The sequence below is a fragment of the Artemia franciscana genome, chromosome 13 (genome assembly GCF_032884065.1).
Source record: "Artemia franciscana chromosome 13, ASM3288406v1, whole genome shotgun sequence".
NCBI lineage: Eukaryota > Metazoa > Arthropoda > Branchiopoda > Anostraca > Artemiidae > Artemia > Artemia franciscana.
This window is the reverse complement of record NC_088875.1, coordinates 21478250-21494373: the sequence shown is the minus strand read 5'-3', so window position 1 is coordinate 21494373 and position 16124 is coordinate 21478250. Positions and strand designations below refer to the sequence as shown.

Here is a 16124-nt window from a genome sequence, read left to right as displayed (position 1 = left end):
TTTGGGTATTTCTGTGAAATTTTCCAGGTTTCTGCGTAAGAAAATCGATTTCCCTAAATTAAAAATCCTGCTCATAAAAGTTTATGAGCATTCCAAAAATAAAAGTTTCTGATAAAATAAAATAAAAAAATGTTTTTGGAGTAGCCGGAAATCTATCTATCTATCTCTTGTCCATTTTTTAACCATTGTAATTGGACTGAAAAACGATTTGCAGGCCAGCACTTGGACGAAGTCCTAACATGAAGGGCATCAACAAGGTTTGCGAATCCCGCCAAAATATAAAAGAAGACTGGAGCACTGTTTCTCTTTGTTCCATACTGTTTGGTTCCGGAAGAAAACCTTTTTCTCCTTTTTCCGAAAACGATCACTTTGAATTCAGCCCAGACTCTCTCCGGCTTCAAAGGAGTTTGAAGGAAAATTTTTTGATATTCATCTTCTTTTTGTCAGGCACTAGTCTCCTGATGAAACCTTAATCTTGAGGGTGTCTGATGTCTTGTGTTGTCTGAGATGAACACGAGGGAGATTTGACTAAATCGACTTATTCGACTTATTCGACTATAATCGATTTATTCGACTATTTTCGACTAAATTGGCTTATTTAGAACTTCATCAAAAGATTACAATACACTTTTTTGTCTATGGTGAAAGGCTAGTAAATTTTGACCTTTTCTTTTGCCAAGAGTCTTTGGTAGAGTATATTTTTAGTAGAAGTTGACGTCCTCAACCTCACAGCCGGTGCTGAAGCACAGTTATTTCTATACTTTGGAGCTTTTTACTCTTTTGGATAGCTTGGACTTGGGTAGTTCTGGGGATCACAACTTTAGCAGTGTGTCTAGATTACGGTAGATAAGTCTCTTCTCTTATTTTTTGGCAAAATAAAATTGACGCAGGATTTATTTTAAGTTGATCTGTTACTTTGATGTTTGGACTGATTAACTTTGGCCAGCTTTGTTTTCTCGTAATCTTTGGATTTCAGATTTCATCCAATAAATGGTGAAGGTATAACTTATGCGATTCTTGCGAAAAGTTTGAAACTTAGGCTGTAATGATGACTTTAAATTACACATCTAAAGCCACATATAACTATTGCCTCTGGCTAAAAATGGACGAGTCTTACTTGTCCTAAAAGTAGAGCTCATAGTGAGGGAGCTGAAATAAAGTTCTGCTATCATGTTGAACGGAACAATCTGAAGTTGTTCCACTGCACTTTTGTTTCTTCGAGCCACGATTCTCTTTTTGAGTGGAAAGCTTCTTACAAGCTGTAAAGTAAGCACGCGCCAAGTTCAAATTGGAGGTGGACCAAACGTTTGAAGTGCTTTAAGATGTATGAAGGCTCCTTCACCCCATCGCCAAGAAAATTCTTAAGACAATAAATAGAAAAAGCTATAAATCCAAAAAAGAAGGATTTTCTACGGGTTTGAGAATGTTACCATCCTCTTTTAACGGCTTTTCTGTTTGTAAATATTCGGTTCATGTCTTCATTTTCAACATTTAAAAATGGGGCAATGGAATAGTATCATATACAACTCCTAAGGTTTAATAGTTATCTCATTGCCTAAAAAGGTACAGCTTATTTTTTAGCTCCTTCCTTACTAGCCACATTAAAAGTTGGCCTGCTGTCAGGAAATCAGTTATTGAACGGAGAGATTTAAAGATTTTTTTTTAACTTTGTCTTATAACCCTTGAAGAGCAGATAAACTATGTATCGTTAGTTTTCTTTGTACAGAGGTTTGTTCAGCTGGTGCACCATTATTTCACACAGCAATACTTAATCCCATGAATAAATTCATATTTCCGTGCTTGCAGGAGTGCTGGCCATTTTTTTCCCAGCTTACAATTATTACTTATGGCGTGCAAGATTATATAGCGTATAATCTTTTTAAATTTCAATAAATGATCAAGTTATTTTGAATTGCAGAACAAACACTTTCTTTGCCTCCCTTCATCTGTTAGGTTAATTTGTGTACCATTTAAGAGTGAAATGTGGTCTAAAGAGAGTGCTAAAAAAAAATTCATTGGCCTATCGATATCTATTGTCAATCGACCTAATTTCTCATTCTGGAAAGAACGAATGAAGAGCCTTATGTTGATATGATCAAATAGTAAGCGATGATTTGGAGCCCCGCTTGATAGATAACATGATTAACAAATCACTTTGAATGAGCACAAGAGGATGTCTAAAAATAGCTCGGAAAATCAAATGAGTTAGGGGATACGAGACTTTCAGTAAATAAAGATTTCTGCCAAGAGAATGCAAACGATGGTCAATCACACTGTTCGTTCTAGAGATTGTGAAAAAGAGGTCAGTTATTTTGGTAGAAAGAGAGGTAAATATAGCTATTTAAAATTTGATCTTTATAAGCATGAAACATTCAAGTCAATAAAGTTTCTAGATGCAGCGCTTTAGCTTGGCCTCAATAAATAGCAAATTGGCTTCAATATATTTTTTTGTTCATTCAGCCAGTCCTTATAGGCAAGGTGGTTGAATTTTTAGGTTGAGAGTCATTCAATTGAAAACTTCTATTGCTTCGAAGTTCGACTCAAAGTTCTATTGCTCAAGAATATCCTAACAACTGTTTCCCAGCCATCGGGAAATATATTTGGTTGCGTTCTTGGGTTAAGAAAATCCCAATGCACAGGAAAACCAATTTAAAAAATATTGATGTCTCTCAACATGGCCCAACAAAAAGCCAGAAAAGGGCCAAAGAGCTATTTTTCTTGGACAGTTTGTTTAGAAGGTTTGTTCATAGAAACTTGGAAGGGAGTTTGTTTGACTGAAGATTAATTGCACAAAGGCCTCTTTAAGATTCGGAGGCTCCGCGACCTCCATGATTGTTGGTCTGACTCTGTGTGTTTCTCTCTCTCTCTCTCTCTCTCTCTCTCTCTCTCTCTCTCTCTCTCTCTCTCTCTCTCTCTCTCTCTCTCTCTCTCTCTCTCTCTCTCTCTCTCTCTCTCTTTCTCTCTCCGGCTATTTGCCTGTCTCTTTGTGTGTTTGACTCTTTGTGTTTGTCTTTGTTTTTGTCTCTCTCTTGCTCTGTTTGTTTCTTACAGTGTATTACCGTCTGCCTATGTTTCACAAACACACACACACACACACACAAACACACACAAACACACACACACGCATGCACACGCACACGCACATGCACATGCACACGCACACACACGCACACGCACACACACGCGCACACACATACACACAGACACACACACACACACACGCGCGCGCACACGCACACGCACACACACATACACACACACACACACACACACGCACACATATATATATATATATATATATATATATATATATATATATATATATATATATATATATATATATATATATATATATATATATATATATATATATATATATATATATATATATATAGTTATATATATATATACAGAGAGAGAAATACACATAATCCAGTGCCCCTCTAGCTGCGGAGAAAAAAACAGACTTTTGACCCAGAATATCCAGGTGACAGCGACATTTCTTGTTTTTTAGGGCAATGAATTGTCCTTGTTGTTCAAGCCCAAGCTACCACTGTTCACACTACGAATGCAACCACAAGAACGTGTGTACAATTCCAATAGAAACCTAGCTAAGCATATAATACCACGTTTGATGAGTTAACTTAAAAGGAAGACGTTTTAAGCAGTTTCATAACGCCTAGAGGACAAAAAATTTTTTGCACAAAATGAACAAGCTAGACCATCAAATGAGACAAGATCAAGAAGACAACCAGAAAAATATAAATCTGCAATGGGTGAAAATGAAAATCCTAGATCATAAAGAGTAATAAAAACAATTCGTGAAGGTTAGGCATAGGGCCTCGAAAGAATGTCTGAAATGTCGATAAATGAAAATGAAGAACAATGAACGACTTGCGACTTGCGACAATACTTGCGACAACGACAGTTACAAAGAGTCAAAACGAAAGTGATGAACAAAGAAATATGCGGGGTTAGAAGATAAGTTACAGCGAGAATTAGGACGAGTCAAAAACAAAAGTGAAGAGCAAATAAATATAAAGTCACAAGACATGCGACAACGAGGATCAGAAAGAATTAAAAATAATAGTAAAAAACAAAGAAAAAGGCAGTTAGAAGATATGTGATAACGATACTAGTGCGCAATTACAACAGGTCAAAAACAGAAGTAAAGAACAAAGAAATACTTCAGGTTAGAAAATATGTGACAGCGATCATAAAAACGAAAATGACACCACATGACTTCAAATTAAACAACAACTTGAAGATTAAGCTAATTCGGAATTTGAGAATCAAATATACACGCCTGTGACGTAAGCGGAGAAGAAAGAAATATACGGCTACAAGACATGCGACAACGAGGGTCAGAACGAATAAAAAACAAAATTGAAGAACAATGAAATATAAGATTGGATAAGAACGCGTCAAAATGAAAGTGAGGAACAAAGAATTTCACAGTTGGAAGCAAGTGACAATAAGAATCAGCGCGTGTCACAAATGAAAGTGAAGAACAATGGATTGCATGATTAGAAATAAAGCAAAATTAAGAATAAAATACGTTCAGATGAAAGTGAACAAGAAAAAATATTAGATTAGAAGAACAACGCCGTTACAATCTTCGACGCTGAGAAACTATGACATAAACCCAGTAAAAACAAACAAATATGTCGTAAACTAAGCAATCCTTAATTACAAGTCATTGGGACCTTTCATGTTCTTTGTTGTCACTGAAGAGCCATCCATTTTCTTGAGGAAAGAGCAGCAAACAAAGGAAGCGTGGATTGTCGAGTTGCATTGCCACCTCCATAATTTCCAAACTAATTCGTTTGCCTAATCTTAAGACGTCACTTAGTCTCTAAAGAGTTCCACAAATGAAATTGAAACAAGAACACATGTTTCAGGTTAGCTTCATTCAACGTAAGCGATGGTCGAACCATCAATAGTTGCAATTTTTCAGCTTCAAACAAACTAGACAAATTTTTCATAAAATCAATTGCGCACCACATACATCAGAAACCCCTGATAGTGATTTTGAGCAATCTTCATATGGTCAATTGTAGTTTTTAGGCCCCGATGCAGCTGTTGAATAACGCTTTGCACATCCCGACAACTAAGGGACTCCCGTACGTTAATATTAACCTAATCTCGTATCCCTGGACGAAACAATGCAAGACACAGACAACTATGCCAAAGATTAAATGAGATTTCCAAAAGTAGAGGATAATGTAAATCAACGTTTTACTTCACTGGGTCAACAGCCCTGGTTAGAAGATGAGCTAGAAGACGACGGCGAAACCGCCGGTCTCCTGGTACTATATATATAAATAAGTCAAGCTTACTTTAATAAAAATATGCTTTTTTACAAGCATACACAAGGAACTAGTTGTTAGATTATGTTTGCAGAATTTCGATCTCTCTTTAACGTCTGGTCAGGATCTTGGTGTGGCAGGCAACTCTTTAAATCCACAGCGTGGTATGCAGTTTTATACTATTATATTTGTAGACCTGACATTATCGGTAACATCGACAATTTAGTGTGCCATATGAATATTCTTTTAAAAAAATTACATTACCTTTAGGTGTGAGGCTGAAATTTCTCATCCGGTAGGCATCATCATCATCATCACCACAACTGTCTAGGTTTTTTTGGGATCGACGGTTAAATTCACTGCTTTTGGTGGGATGACGATAGTAGCTACGACTTCTTGCTGTTCTTGGAGTTTGACGTGGAGAATCTCCAGGTGTTAAAGGCATAGGTGGTCTTTGGAAGCGTTTTTGTCTGGTTGGAGATCCTGATCGAGGTGAATCTTCACTGAAAACTAAGGCACCAGCGCTATCACTCATTCCAAGTAGACGACCTGCAAAATCACTTTCTAAGAATAAGAATGGATTTCAGTGACAAAACTTAGTCTATTCCATGTTTCAAATAAATAGTAGCAATTCGAAAGAAGTTGCATAAACTTACAGAGTAAGAATTTCAGTGCAAAGCGTTGGAAAACACATGCATCTGTCATTCTAAATTGTATTTAATTATTGGCCATACGTCAAATTCATGATATGTTTTATTTACATTAGGGAGAAGGTAAACAAATATATACTTACTGAGAATTTACGCAATATCTCGACCCAACCCAAAAAGTGAAGTTAGAAAACAATTATAACTTAATAATATGTAGAATAATTTTTGCTAACATATTTTATCACGCTACCCCTCTATACTCTACCCCCAACTCCCCCCTAATGTACAAATAAATAGCCCAAACTTTATGTTTTTCATCTATTCTATAATTAAATTATAAGTAATTGTAAATAATTTATATATAAATTATAGCAATTGTAAAGAAATGCATTGAAAATATACAACTTGGGCTATACAATATACAATCGGGGAGGGGGTTTAGGGTAAAGTATAGCGTTGCTGGTTGCAAAACGTGTTAGCTACAATTGTACTGCATATTATGAAGTAAGAATTGTTTTCTAAGTTCAATTCTTGACTGGGGTCAGGATAATTTGTCCGACAAAATACATTATTACCAAAATAAAAATTACTTTTTATCCTTTGAAGCTAAGCTACGATTAGATGAAACTTGGCGTTTCGTCATTTTGTCCTTTAATATCTAAATATATAAAACAATTAAGGTAATCTAAATTTAAAAAACAATCTGCTTCAACTTTTTGAACGATATTTCGTTGAAAGCTCAAATGCATACTTTAAATCATGAGAATGACACTCAAACTGCTTAGAATGTCTGAGGCCAATTACAAGGAATTAGAAATCTTTAGGCCAATTACAAGGATGTTATGACAAATAAAAGAAAAATTAAAAATAAAAACATGAAAAGCAAACAGTTTTCAGTAAAGTGCAAATAACGCTCTGGGCCTTAGAAAGGTTAGGGGTATTGTAGCCCTGCTCCTGATTATGGTAATTTCCATTATCTTTACGTCAGATCTGATTATTTAGCTTAATTTATTTTCATTTTGATTTTATTGATTCATTGAAAGGAATTTATGTTTGTTTTAAGTTTGTGACTTAATTTCTTCTTCTTGCACAAGGCTTGAATATAATGTTTTAATTTTCTCTGAAAGACTTTTTGTTATTTTCAATTACTAAACTGAAGGATTCATAAATAAATCTACGCTCAAAGAAAGGTTTTTCTTCATCGTTAAGCTCAGGATTCTACAAATATTTTGGTCACGAATATTTTGTCTTTCCAACATAAATTTCTCGAAAATTCCTGAAACTTCGTGAATATCACTGTTGCAGATCGAAAAGCATGTCATTAAATAGTACTCGAACCACAAGAATGCTATTCCCTGTTGGATATTATATAGAATAGAAATTTTGTTTGTAACAGTTTTAAGATCCCAAAACGCTTCTTTTTTTGCAAAAGAAGTAGATTACGTGCATATCTTATGACTGAGCTCCAAGCTTAAGGCTTAGTTGACAAATCTTAGAAGAAAGGCGAGCGTAATAGAACATTTCCAATTAGATTTTGAGACTGGATACATTTCTGAGTGATTGAAGGGCTATAGTCCACTTCTTCTCCTAAAACCCCTAAAAAACTTTGATCACCGAAGCTGGTCGAATCAAGCCGTTAGTCACAAATTAGAGTAGAAGCGCATTTTTTTTTCGCGTATATCGTGAGTTCTAGTGGCATTCCAGGGGTTGGAATAGATTGAAAGACGAAAAATTCATCTCGCTGCTTTGTTGGCCTAGTGTCTATGGTGGCAAAGCATTATATGAGATTAGAAATCCAAATAATTATTTAAACAAGAAAGTTAAAATACGTGAACTTTTTTTCCTGGGATAAACTCCCGAAGCAACCGAAAAATGATATTCAAAACGAAAAGAAAGGAAACATAAACAAACTCAAATTAAGTTAAAACGTCATCAAAGTTAAAAACGAATAAAATTTATCTTTCATATAAGGGGGGCACCTGGCTCCTCAGCCGCCCTACCTCTTTCCACCAATGTTTCAGTTTTTCCTAGTTCCCATTTAATTCAGCCCCACTCTACTCAATTCATTTAAATCAACCCTTGTTCAACTTCACCCCTATCAACTCAACCCTATTCAATTTAACCTCTGTTTAACCAAACCCTCGTTTAACTCTCATTTAAACCCTCGTTTCGCCCCCACTCAACTCAATCCTAATTCGATTCAACCAATGCAACAAGTTATATTAGGTTGAATGGGGGTAAACTTGCTGTGGTTGACTACATCTAAATAAACATGCTAATTTGGTAAAATTAGTGCCATTAAATACCTTATTTTATGCTCTTTCCATATATTAAAGTCACTTTACTGGCAATGACCCTCACCCTAACGAACCCTGGTATAGCCCTAGGATATATAAAAACGAAAAAAATCGTCAGAACAATTAAATTCTTGCTTTATAAATGCAGCTTACTTCTGTTAATCAAACAGTCATGTTTCATTCCTTTGTTAATTATGTTTTTGAATCATTTCAAATAACATTTTAATCCATCAGTTACATGGAAATCTTTTGGTGAAAAGTTTCTCCAATGGTTAAAAATGCAAGAAAACTGGTGAACAAAGAAGATATAAAATATCACGAGATGCAAAATAACTGACAAATATACAATTAGGGCAATATCTGGGACAATCAGGGAAGGGGTCATAGAAGAAACCATGATGTTTAGAAAGAGCATAGAGCAATCAATCTAATTGTGCTACCTTTACTTTATTGTTGCATATCATTCAGATGTGGTCAACCACGTCAAGTATACCGAATGAGGTACGAGTAGGTTTAAGCTAAAATGATGGTTGAGTTCAACATGGCTGGAGTCGCATAAGTTAGAATTGGATTGCGGTTGAACTGAAAGAAGGTTGACTTGCATGGAAGTTAATTTAAATGGAGTTGAGCTCGTTGGGGGTGAAGTTGCACGGGGTTGATTTGAATAGGACTAGATTGAATTGGGTGAAGTTGAATAGTCATTGATTTAAATGGGGGTTGAGATATAAATAGAGATTGAGTTGAACGAATGTTGAGTTGAGTGGATGTTGAGTTAAAAGAGGATTGAGTTACACACACACCCTTAATCTTTGGAGCTTTGAGACAGGTGTTTTAATACAAGATTAATACAAGATTAATGTTTTAAAACAATATTAAAAAGTTGTTTTTTCCCCAATGTCTCGAGTCTGGAAGAGCTTACCGATTAGCGTTCGCTGTCAACAATAAAATTTCTGTTAAAATTTTTTGACAGATATTTGGCAATAAAAACTTATAATCACCAACTGGCCAAATTTTTGGCCCTCAAAAGTACTATGTTAAACGTTTTAAATTAACTTTAACGCTTAAAGGTAGGGCTCGGGACTTGCAGCCCCCATCATATGGAAAATACTATTCCAGTTTTTAGTATTAATGTTGGTGGTTCATTTCGTCTGAAAAATTGTTTTTTTTGCGTTAATTTAATAGGAAACAGGATTGCATAACGTAGAATAAAAGAAAGCTTCCATAACTGCTAAAAATCACCATATGGATTCTAAGCCCTTGAAAGTTTTTTTTTTCAAATTGTACTTAGTAAAAATGAAATTTAAAAAATATATAAATAAATAGATATATTATGAGTATATTAAATAAATAAAATTCATAATACTTGTTACTGCACCTTAGCAACATAAAGATTTGCATTTTCGATTTATTGAAGTTTTCTAAATAAAACTAAAAGACACCAAATCATGAAAATAAGCTTAAAAATCCCATAAAAAAGCTGTTGACAGCGAGAGAGCCACGACTTTCATTCACCATGTTTTGGAACGTGTCAATTAAAGTAGATACTCTTACGCTCTGTTTATTCGCTTCTCATGCTAGCTTAACCCTATTTGGAAACTTACTTGTATCCTCGGGCAAACTGCATGAAAAAGAAACCCTTCTCTTATCCATTAAAATACCTATCTGGAAGGGAACTGTCTTGTTTTAATGTTTTCTAAGGACTGAAATTATAACCAACAGAAGTCTGGAAAATTCAAGCGGCTTTTAATGCTTTAACTTTAAAGTGGTCTGCACTCGGGAACATTTATCTATAAAATAACTTTCAAATAAATTGTTTACGTTTTTTTTAGGATAAGTGACGTCAATACTGATTTTGCTTGTATTCAGCTGAAGACTAGACTAAACCATAAACGAAAATTGCATTATGAAAACAAACTGCAGTGCATCGAATGGCCTTTTTCATTGCCAAAAATGCTTAATTGAACGGGTAAAAAAACTCTTCCTTAGAAATTCCCTCTCGTAAGAAATTTTGTCTAATGTAACTGGAAAATATTGACAATCATTCAGCGCTTGGTAATTAATTCATTTATTAGAGCTCAGCTTATGGATGTCGCTTTAATAGTGCCATAAGCAAAGAAGTGCTAATCAACTCTCAAATGAAAAAGGCTCCAAAGAGCTGGGATATTCTTTGATAGACCGGACAAAAAGACAGAGAAATATGGAAGCATCCTAAGTAACACTACCCTTTTGGAATTCAATAACTTAATGAAATGCTGGGACTTTATCCCCTTCTGAATTTATTCAATCGATGCAATATGGACAAAGAAGCTTAATTGGACGGGTAAAACAACTCTTCCTTAGAAATTCCCTCTCTTATGAAATTTCGTCTGATGTAATTGGGAAATATTGACAATGATTCAGCATTTGGTAACAAAGTCATTTATTAGAGCACAGTTTGTAGATGCCGCTTCAACAGTGCCATCGGCAAAGAAATGCTAATCAACTCTGAAATGAAAAAGGCTCTAAAGAGTTTAGATATTCTTTGATAGACCGGACAAAAAAGACGGAGAAATATGGAAGCATCCTAAGTAACACTACCCTTTTGGAATTCAATAACTTAATGAAATGCCGGGACTTTATCCCCTTTTGAATTTAGACAATCGAAGCAATATGGACAAAAAAGCTTCACAGTCGATTCAGGATGAAAATTTTGTTAAGAAAATTCATAAATATACAACTCAATTTTCCGCTTTGTATTATGTATCCTCTTTCATATAAGTACTATAATGTAAATCATGCGATTTACCAATTTTAACAAGTTTTGTCAAATAGTTAGCTGTATATTCACTAATATTGAATTTTGTATTCAGTTCATAAACATTTTTTTCTTATAAATTTACTGAGTTTGCTAAACTTCACTTATTACCTTTTCTCTAGTTTTCACCAGTGAAACCATGTCCAACGGTGATATCAAGGGATGTGGTTAATAAACTTTGCGACAAAAGTATTCTCAATGCTTTGGCTAAGAAGGTTCGAGTTAGGAAGTGTGATTGGACATGTGAAAATCATTGCGGATAGCTCTTCCTGAGATATTTTCAGGAAGAGCAAGATGACAATTCATCTTTTACAACAAATATAGTTTTTATTTTTTCAATAAGCGTGAAAATTGAAATTCAGATGTGTTCGACCTCTGAATGTTCCGTTTTCAAAATTTAAGACTGCCTGGAGACATCTTGCACATAACCTTTTGTAAGGGTTTCAAAAAAAAAGTTTATGGTTCAAAGTAAACTAGATAAGGGTTAAAATGATCCTTTAAAAAAGTGTAAAATTTATATAAAACAGTTTGTGCAAACGAACTGTAAGTAAGGAGTGACCAAGCTCAATAGTAGCCGAAACTCTAAAAAATGGAATTTTGATACCAATAGTACATCAAAAGAATAAAATTTTCATACTGATTCAAAATATTTAAGTTTCATCAAGTTTAGTCATATCCATCAAAAGTTAAGAGCCTCTGAAAAAAGGAGGAAATATCATAGAATCTTAATGAAAATTGCACCATGAGATTCAACGTACTAGAACACCCTACTGTAGAGGTTTCAAGCTCCTATCTGCAAAATGCTGCATTTTGTATTTTTTGCCAGAAGAAAGTGCGTGTTTATTTGTTTTTTTCCGGGGATGATTGTATCGACCTAGTGGTCCTAGAATATCACGAGAGGGAAAATTTGGACGGAAATTAAGGGTTGTAGTGCCCTTTTTAAGTGACCAAAAAATTGGATGGCAAACCCCCTCTCGCGCTATTTTTCAAAAAGTCACCTGATCAAAATTTGAGAGAGTCATTTTGTTCAGTATAGTCAAAAAAATTATTAACTATATCTTTTAGGATGACTTAATCCCCCACGTTCCCCGGGGAAAGGGCTGCAAGTTATGAATTTTGCCCATTGTTTACATATAGTATTGGTTATTGGGAAGTATACAAGCGTTTTCAGGGGGGATTTTTTCTGGGATGGGGGAGTAGATCACATCGAAAGATCTTCCCATGGAGGAATGCATGGGGGCAGAGAATTTTCCATAAAGGGGGTGCCAGATTTTCCAGCATTATTTAACTAGAATTTAAATAAAAAAGCAATTTTTTTCAATTGAAAGTAAGGAGCAACATTAAAACTTAAAATGAAAAGAAGTTATTATGTATATGAGTGGGTTCACCCCCTTGTTAATACCTCGCTCTTTACGCTAAAGTTTTTTTAGTACTTTCAAAAGAGCTATTTATTCAAAATTAAACGACCTTTGGTACTCAGGGGTTATTCTTCAGGAATTAGAAAAAAATCCGAACATTAGCGTAAAGAGCGAGGTATTAACGAGGGATCGAACCACCTTATAGCCTATACATATTAATTTTTGTTTGTTGTAGGTTCTAATGTTGCTCCTTACATTCAGCTGAAAAAAACTTGCTTTTTTTATTATTTGTCGCTTGAAGGATGGAGACTAATATGGCTTATGAAATGATATTAGTCATTCAACACATAAAATAGATGGAATTAGCTTACCATGACCAATGGAGCGTTACGCTCAAAGCGAATATTGTCTGTTATCAAATTAATTTTATCATAATTACACCTTATTTTAAACACAAGGCTAATATATATGAAGACTATTTTTTTTTTCTTCTAGGTAGCCTGATTTTCTAGCATCTGATATAATTAAAAGAGATCTAGAAAAATTCTCTATACTTTCGAACGCCGCTACTGCTAATTAAAGTAGCTGAGACCTAGAATACACTCTGAGATATTAGAAATAAAGATAGATATCAGGTAAAAATTACTTGAGAATCTTTTTCCATAGAATAATTCTTGAATTGAACCCTTCACAGTCCTATCTACTATATCTATATACATAAAAAAAAATTATAGTAAACAAAACAGAAAACTCAATGCGTTTGATATTAATGGAATTTTCACATAAGGGACCTCATTATGGAAGTCAGAGGGATTTCACCTTCTTCCTCCTCAGAAGACCGAAGGCATACAAGTGTGCAAAATCGTTTGGGAGAAAAAGAGAAGTCTTTCTGGCAAAAAATGAGAAGACAAAATTGATAGGCTTATCGCCCAACCAACGGAAAAATATATGATAACGTCTTTAGACTTATTCAAACTATGCTACATTTAGCAATCAATATCTTAAAATTGTCGTTTTATATTAATCCTTGCTGTATAAAAAACTCACATAGCGCGCTGGTTGAATTTAGGATAAAAATCAAAATTATTTTGAACTTGAACATAATCAATTTGAACTGTAGCACTAATTCGCAAAAATTAAGGGGAGGGCAAATCTTATGTTTCAAAAACCGAATGAGACAATTTCGTTGTTTTTTTTTTCCATTTTTCACCGTGAAAGGACCAAGAAAGGGGGCTTTCTCAAATAAAACTACCAAAAACGTATCTTTAAACCATGGAGGAGGAGGGGGGTTGAGGATAAAATGTCCACGGGGCCCCCTCCCGAATTAATACTCTAGATCTGGTTTCTAAATGGCTTAATAATTATTATTCTCTTTTAAGTATGCATGTCTGTGAAACGGGAGACAATCGAGGGAATTTACCCTCCTGATTTTTAACTTACTTAAAATTAAATAATTTATTTTGGTTACAAAAGTTAGTTACAAGTCCCTTTAACACATCAAAGTTTGGTTTCAAGCACATTTAACGAAATACTTTTATTTTGATGACGAGTAGATATATTTCATTACATTTTTGAGCGTCAAAATTTCCTTAAATTAAATCGTGTAAAGTAAAAATATTGAAATCTTACCTGTACTGGGTATGCGTTTCAAGAATGGGTTGTAAGACTCCTGTTCATCAAAGCCTCCTGATATGCATTTCTCACTTCCTGATGGAACCTGGTCAATTGGCCCTGCTCTTTTTTTCACCCTTGGCTTAATGCCTTGTAGTCTTTCACTTTTAGATCTTCTGGCTGCATTCCTTTTTGGACTATCCTTGCCACGAGACAACTGATACGCAGCTTGTAAGGCTTGAGCTGCAGCTGCATCCTGCAGGGAATCAGGTGGTGGTACACAAATAGAAGCAGAGCGTCCTTTTCTAGCCGCTTGCTGTCTTAAACGCTCTTCATATTCTTCCATAATCCACAACTTTGACACTGTCAAAGAGAAACAAGATTTTGGGAGAAATGCGTTTCCAGTGTCGTATCTATTTTTATTGCATTTCAAAGGTGCCAAAGAGGCCACGTATTTCAGTTTTCCGAGCTCAATCCTGAATCACGGCCCACTGCTGATGTAGCACTGAGGGGAAAATCTGAGATAAACATTTCGCTCTCCCCTTTTGATTGTTTTGCTCATGTTCACCAAAGTTCTTGTAAGATACGAAGTTAGATTGCATAAACTTATAATAAAACCGAATAATGAATTGTGCGTTATAGGTTTAAAATAAAAAGAGGCAACATTTATAATACAGAATAACAAATTTCATTTAGGGATAGCCAAAGTTGAATGGAAAACTGACAATTCGTAATTAAATGACAACAAAGATCTTAAAAATTTGTTGTTTTAAAACGAAGAAAGGGAATATAGACGACACTAGACCCCTTGGCTTCCCATTAGTTTTTCCAGATAATGTGTCTTCATATGAAATGGTTAGTTAAGTTAGTGTTTAGGTTGATTTTTTAAGGCTTTAGCTTTCTTATAAACTTCTTAATTTGTCAAACTAAGTACAATCATTTGATTCGTGATAATGTTTTAAAAGTAACAGGCAAATAAAATCAAAGTTTCATGTGTTACTGTCAAGTCCCAAAACACCTTACAATTTGCAACTTCCTGTGGCACAAACAGTAAAGGCTAGCTTTAGCGCGAGCATTATAATTTTAACAGATTTTACGCTTTTATGGTAATATATACATATACGAAGAGACAAAATTTTTGAGTGAAGGCTGCCTTGCAGGCCAGAAGCTGTTAACTTGACTAAACAGAGCCTTTTCCATTTCAGCCTTGATAATTAAAAGTGCAATGTACGCCATTTTTGCAACTTTTCAGGAGAGACAAAAAGCAGAAAAAGTGTTCGGTTATGGTCGTTCTGGATTATGAGACTATTGGAGATAAAAGGGAACTATTCTAAATCATTTTTTCATGTTCTTTTCGGTGGTACAAGTTAAATTTAAATATTCTGAGTAAATCTAAAATTATTCCATTTTATGGTGTATATATCCTTTTTCCTATAATAATAATAATAATTTGTTTATAACCCACATCATAACAAGTTATGTTACTTGTGGAGAAACACAAAAAAAAATGAAATACACTGCAAATACAATACACTATAAAATAGAAAAAAACACTACGCTAGAATGAGATTAACCAAACAGACGGACCAAAGGATGATGAGGTGATAAACGATAAAAAGTTGATTCCGACAACCTTCCATGCAGGAAGGCCAACTTTGCACTTACATCAGAGACATCAAACTTACGAATTATCTTACCATTGCTGTACCAAAGGGGGAGATAAAGTAAAAATTTAAAATATCTGAAATAAATGTCCGAATCTGATTAACATCATTTTTTTTAGAAGGGGATAAAGACCAGAAAGATAAAGGACAGAATGATCACAGAATGTAGCATATAGCCTACCCAGTGCACGTCTATTATGCTTCCCTTGATTAGCAACTATCTTAGAATAGCCCATTTGAATTTTCTTTTGAGCATCACTAACACTGCACTGCCGTAGGCAAGAAATTGATTTAGTAATAGCAATACCTAACCACCGAAAGGCGGAAACAAAGTGTATAGAAAAACCGCGACAAGCTAAGGGAGCATTAGAGGAAGTCGGACCATTAAATACTAGAAATTCACATTTCTCAACATTAAGAGAAAGGCCAATTTTAGAAAAT

The 16124-nt window shown here is 34.7% G+C and overlaps 1 protein-coding gene across 2 annotated transcripts in view; it reads right to left on the bottom strand.

Moving 5' to 3' along the window:
• LOC136034651 (GTP-binding protein REM 1-like) overlaps positions 1-14529 on the bottom strand; it is a 106154-nt gene extending 91625 nt beyond the window's left edge. The window contains exons 1-2 of one of the 2 annotated variants that reach the window (XM_065715958.1): positions 14038-14529; positions 5574-5858 (exon numbers count right to left, since the gene is read on the bottom strand). In XM_065715958.1, the coding sequence (XP_065572030.1) occupies positions 5574-5858; positions 14038-14365 (613 nt within the window). In that variant the 5' untranslated portion in view covers positions 14366-14529. Of the gene's footprint in view, positions 1-5573; positions 5859-9857; positions 9951-14037 lie in introns of those variants that run through there. The other variant, XM_065715959.1, reaches the window with a different exon arrangement.
• Between the last annotated feature and the right edge of the window lie 1595 nt (positions 14530-16124).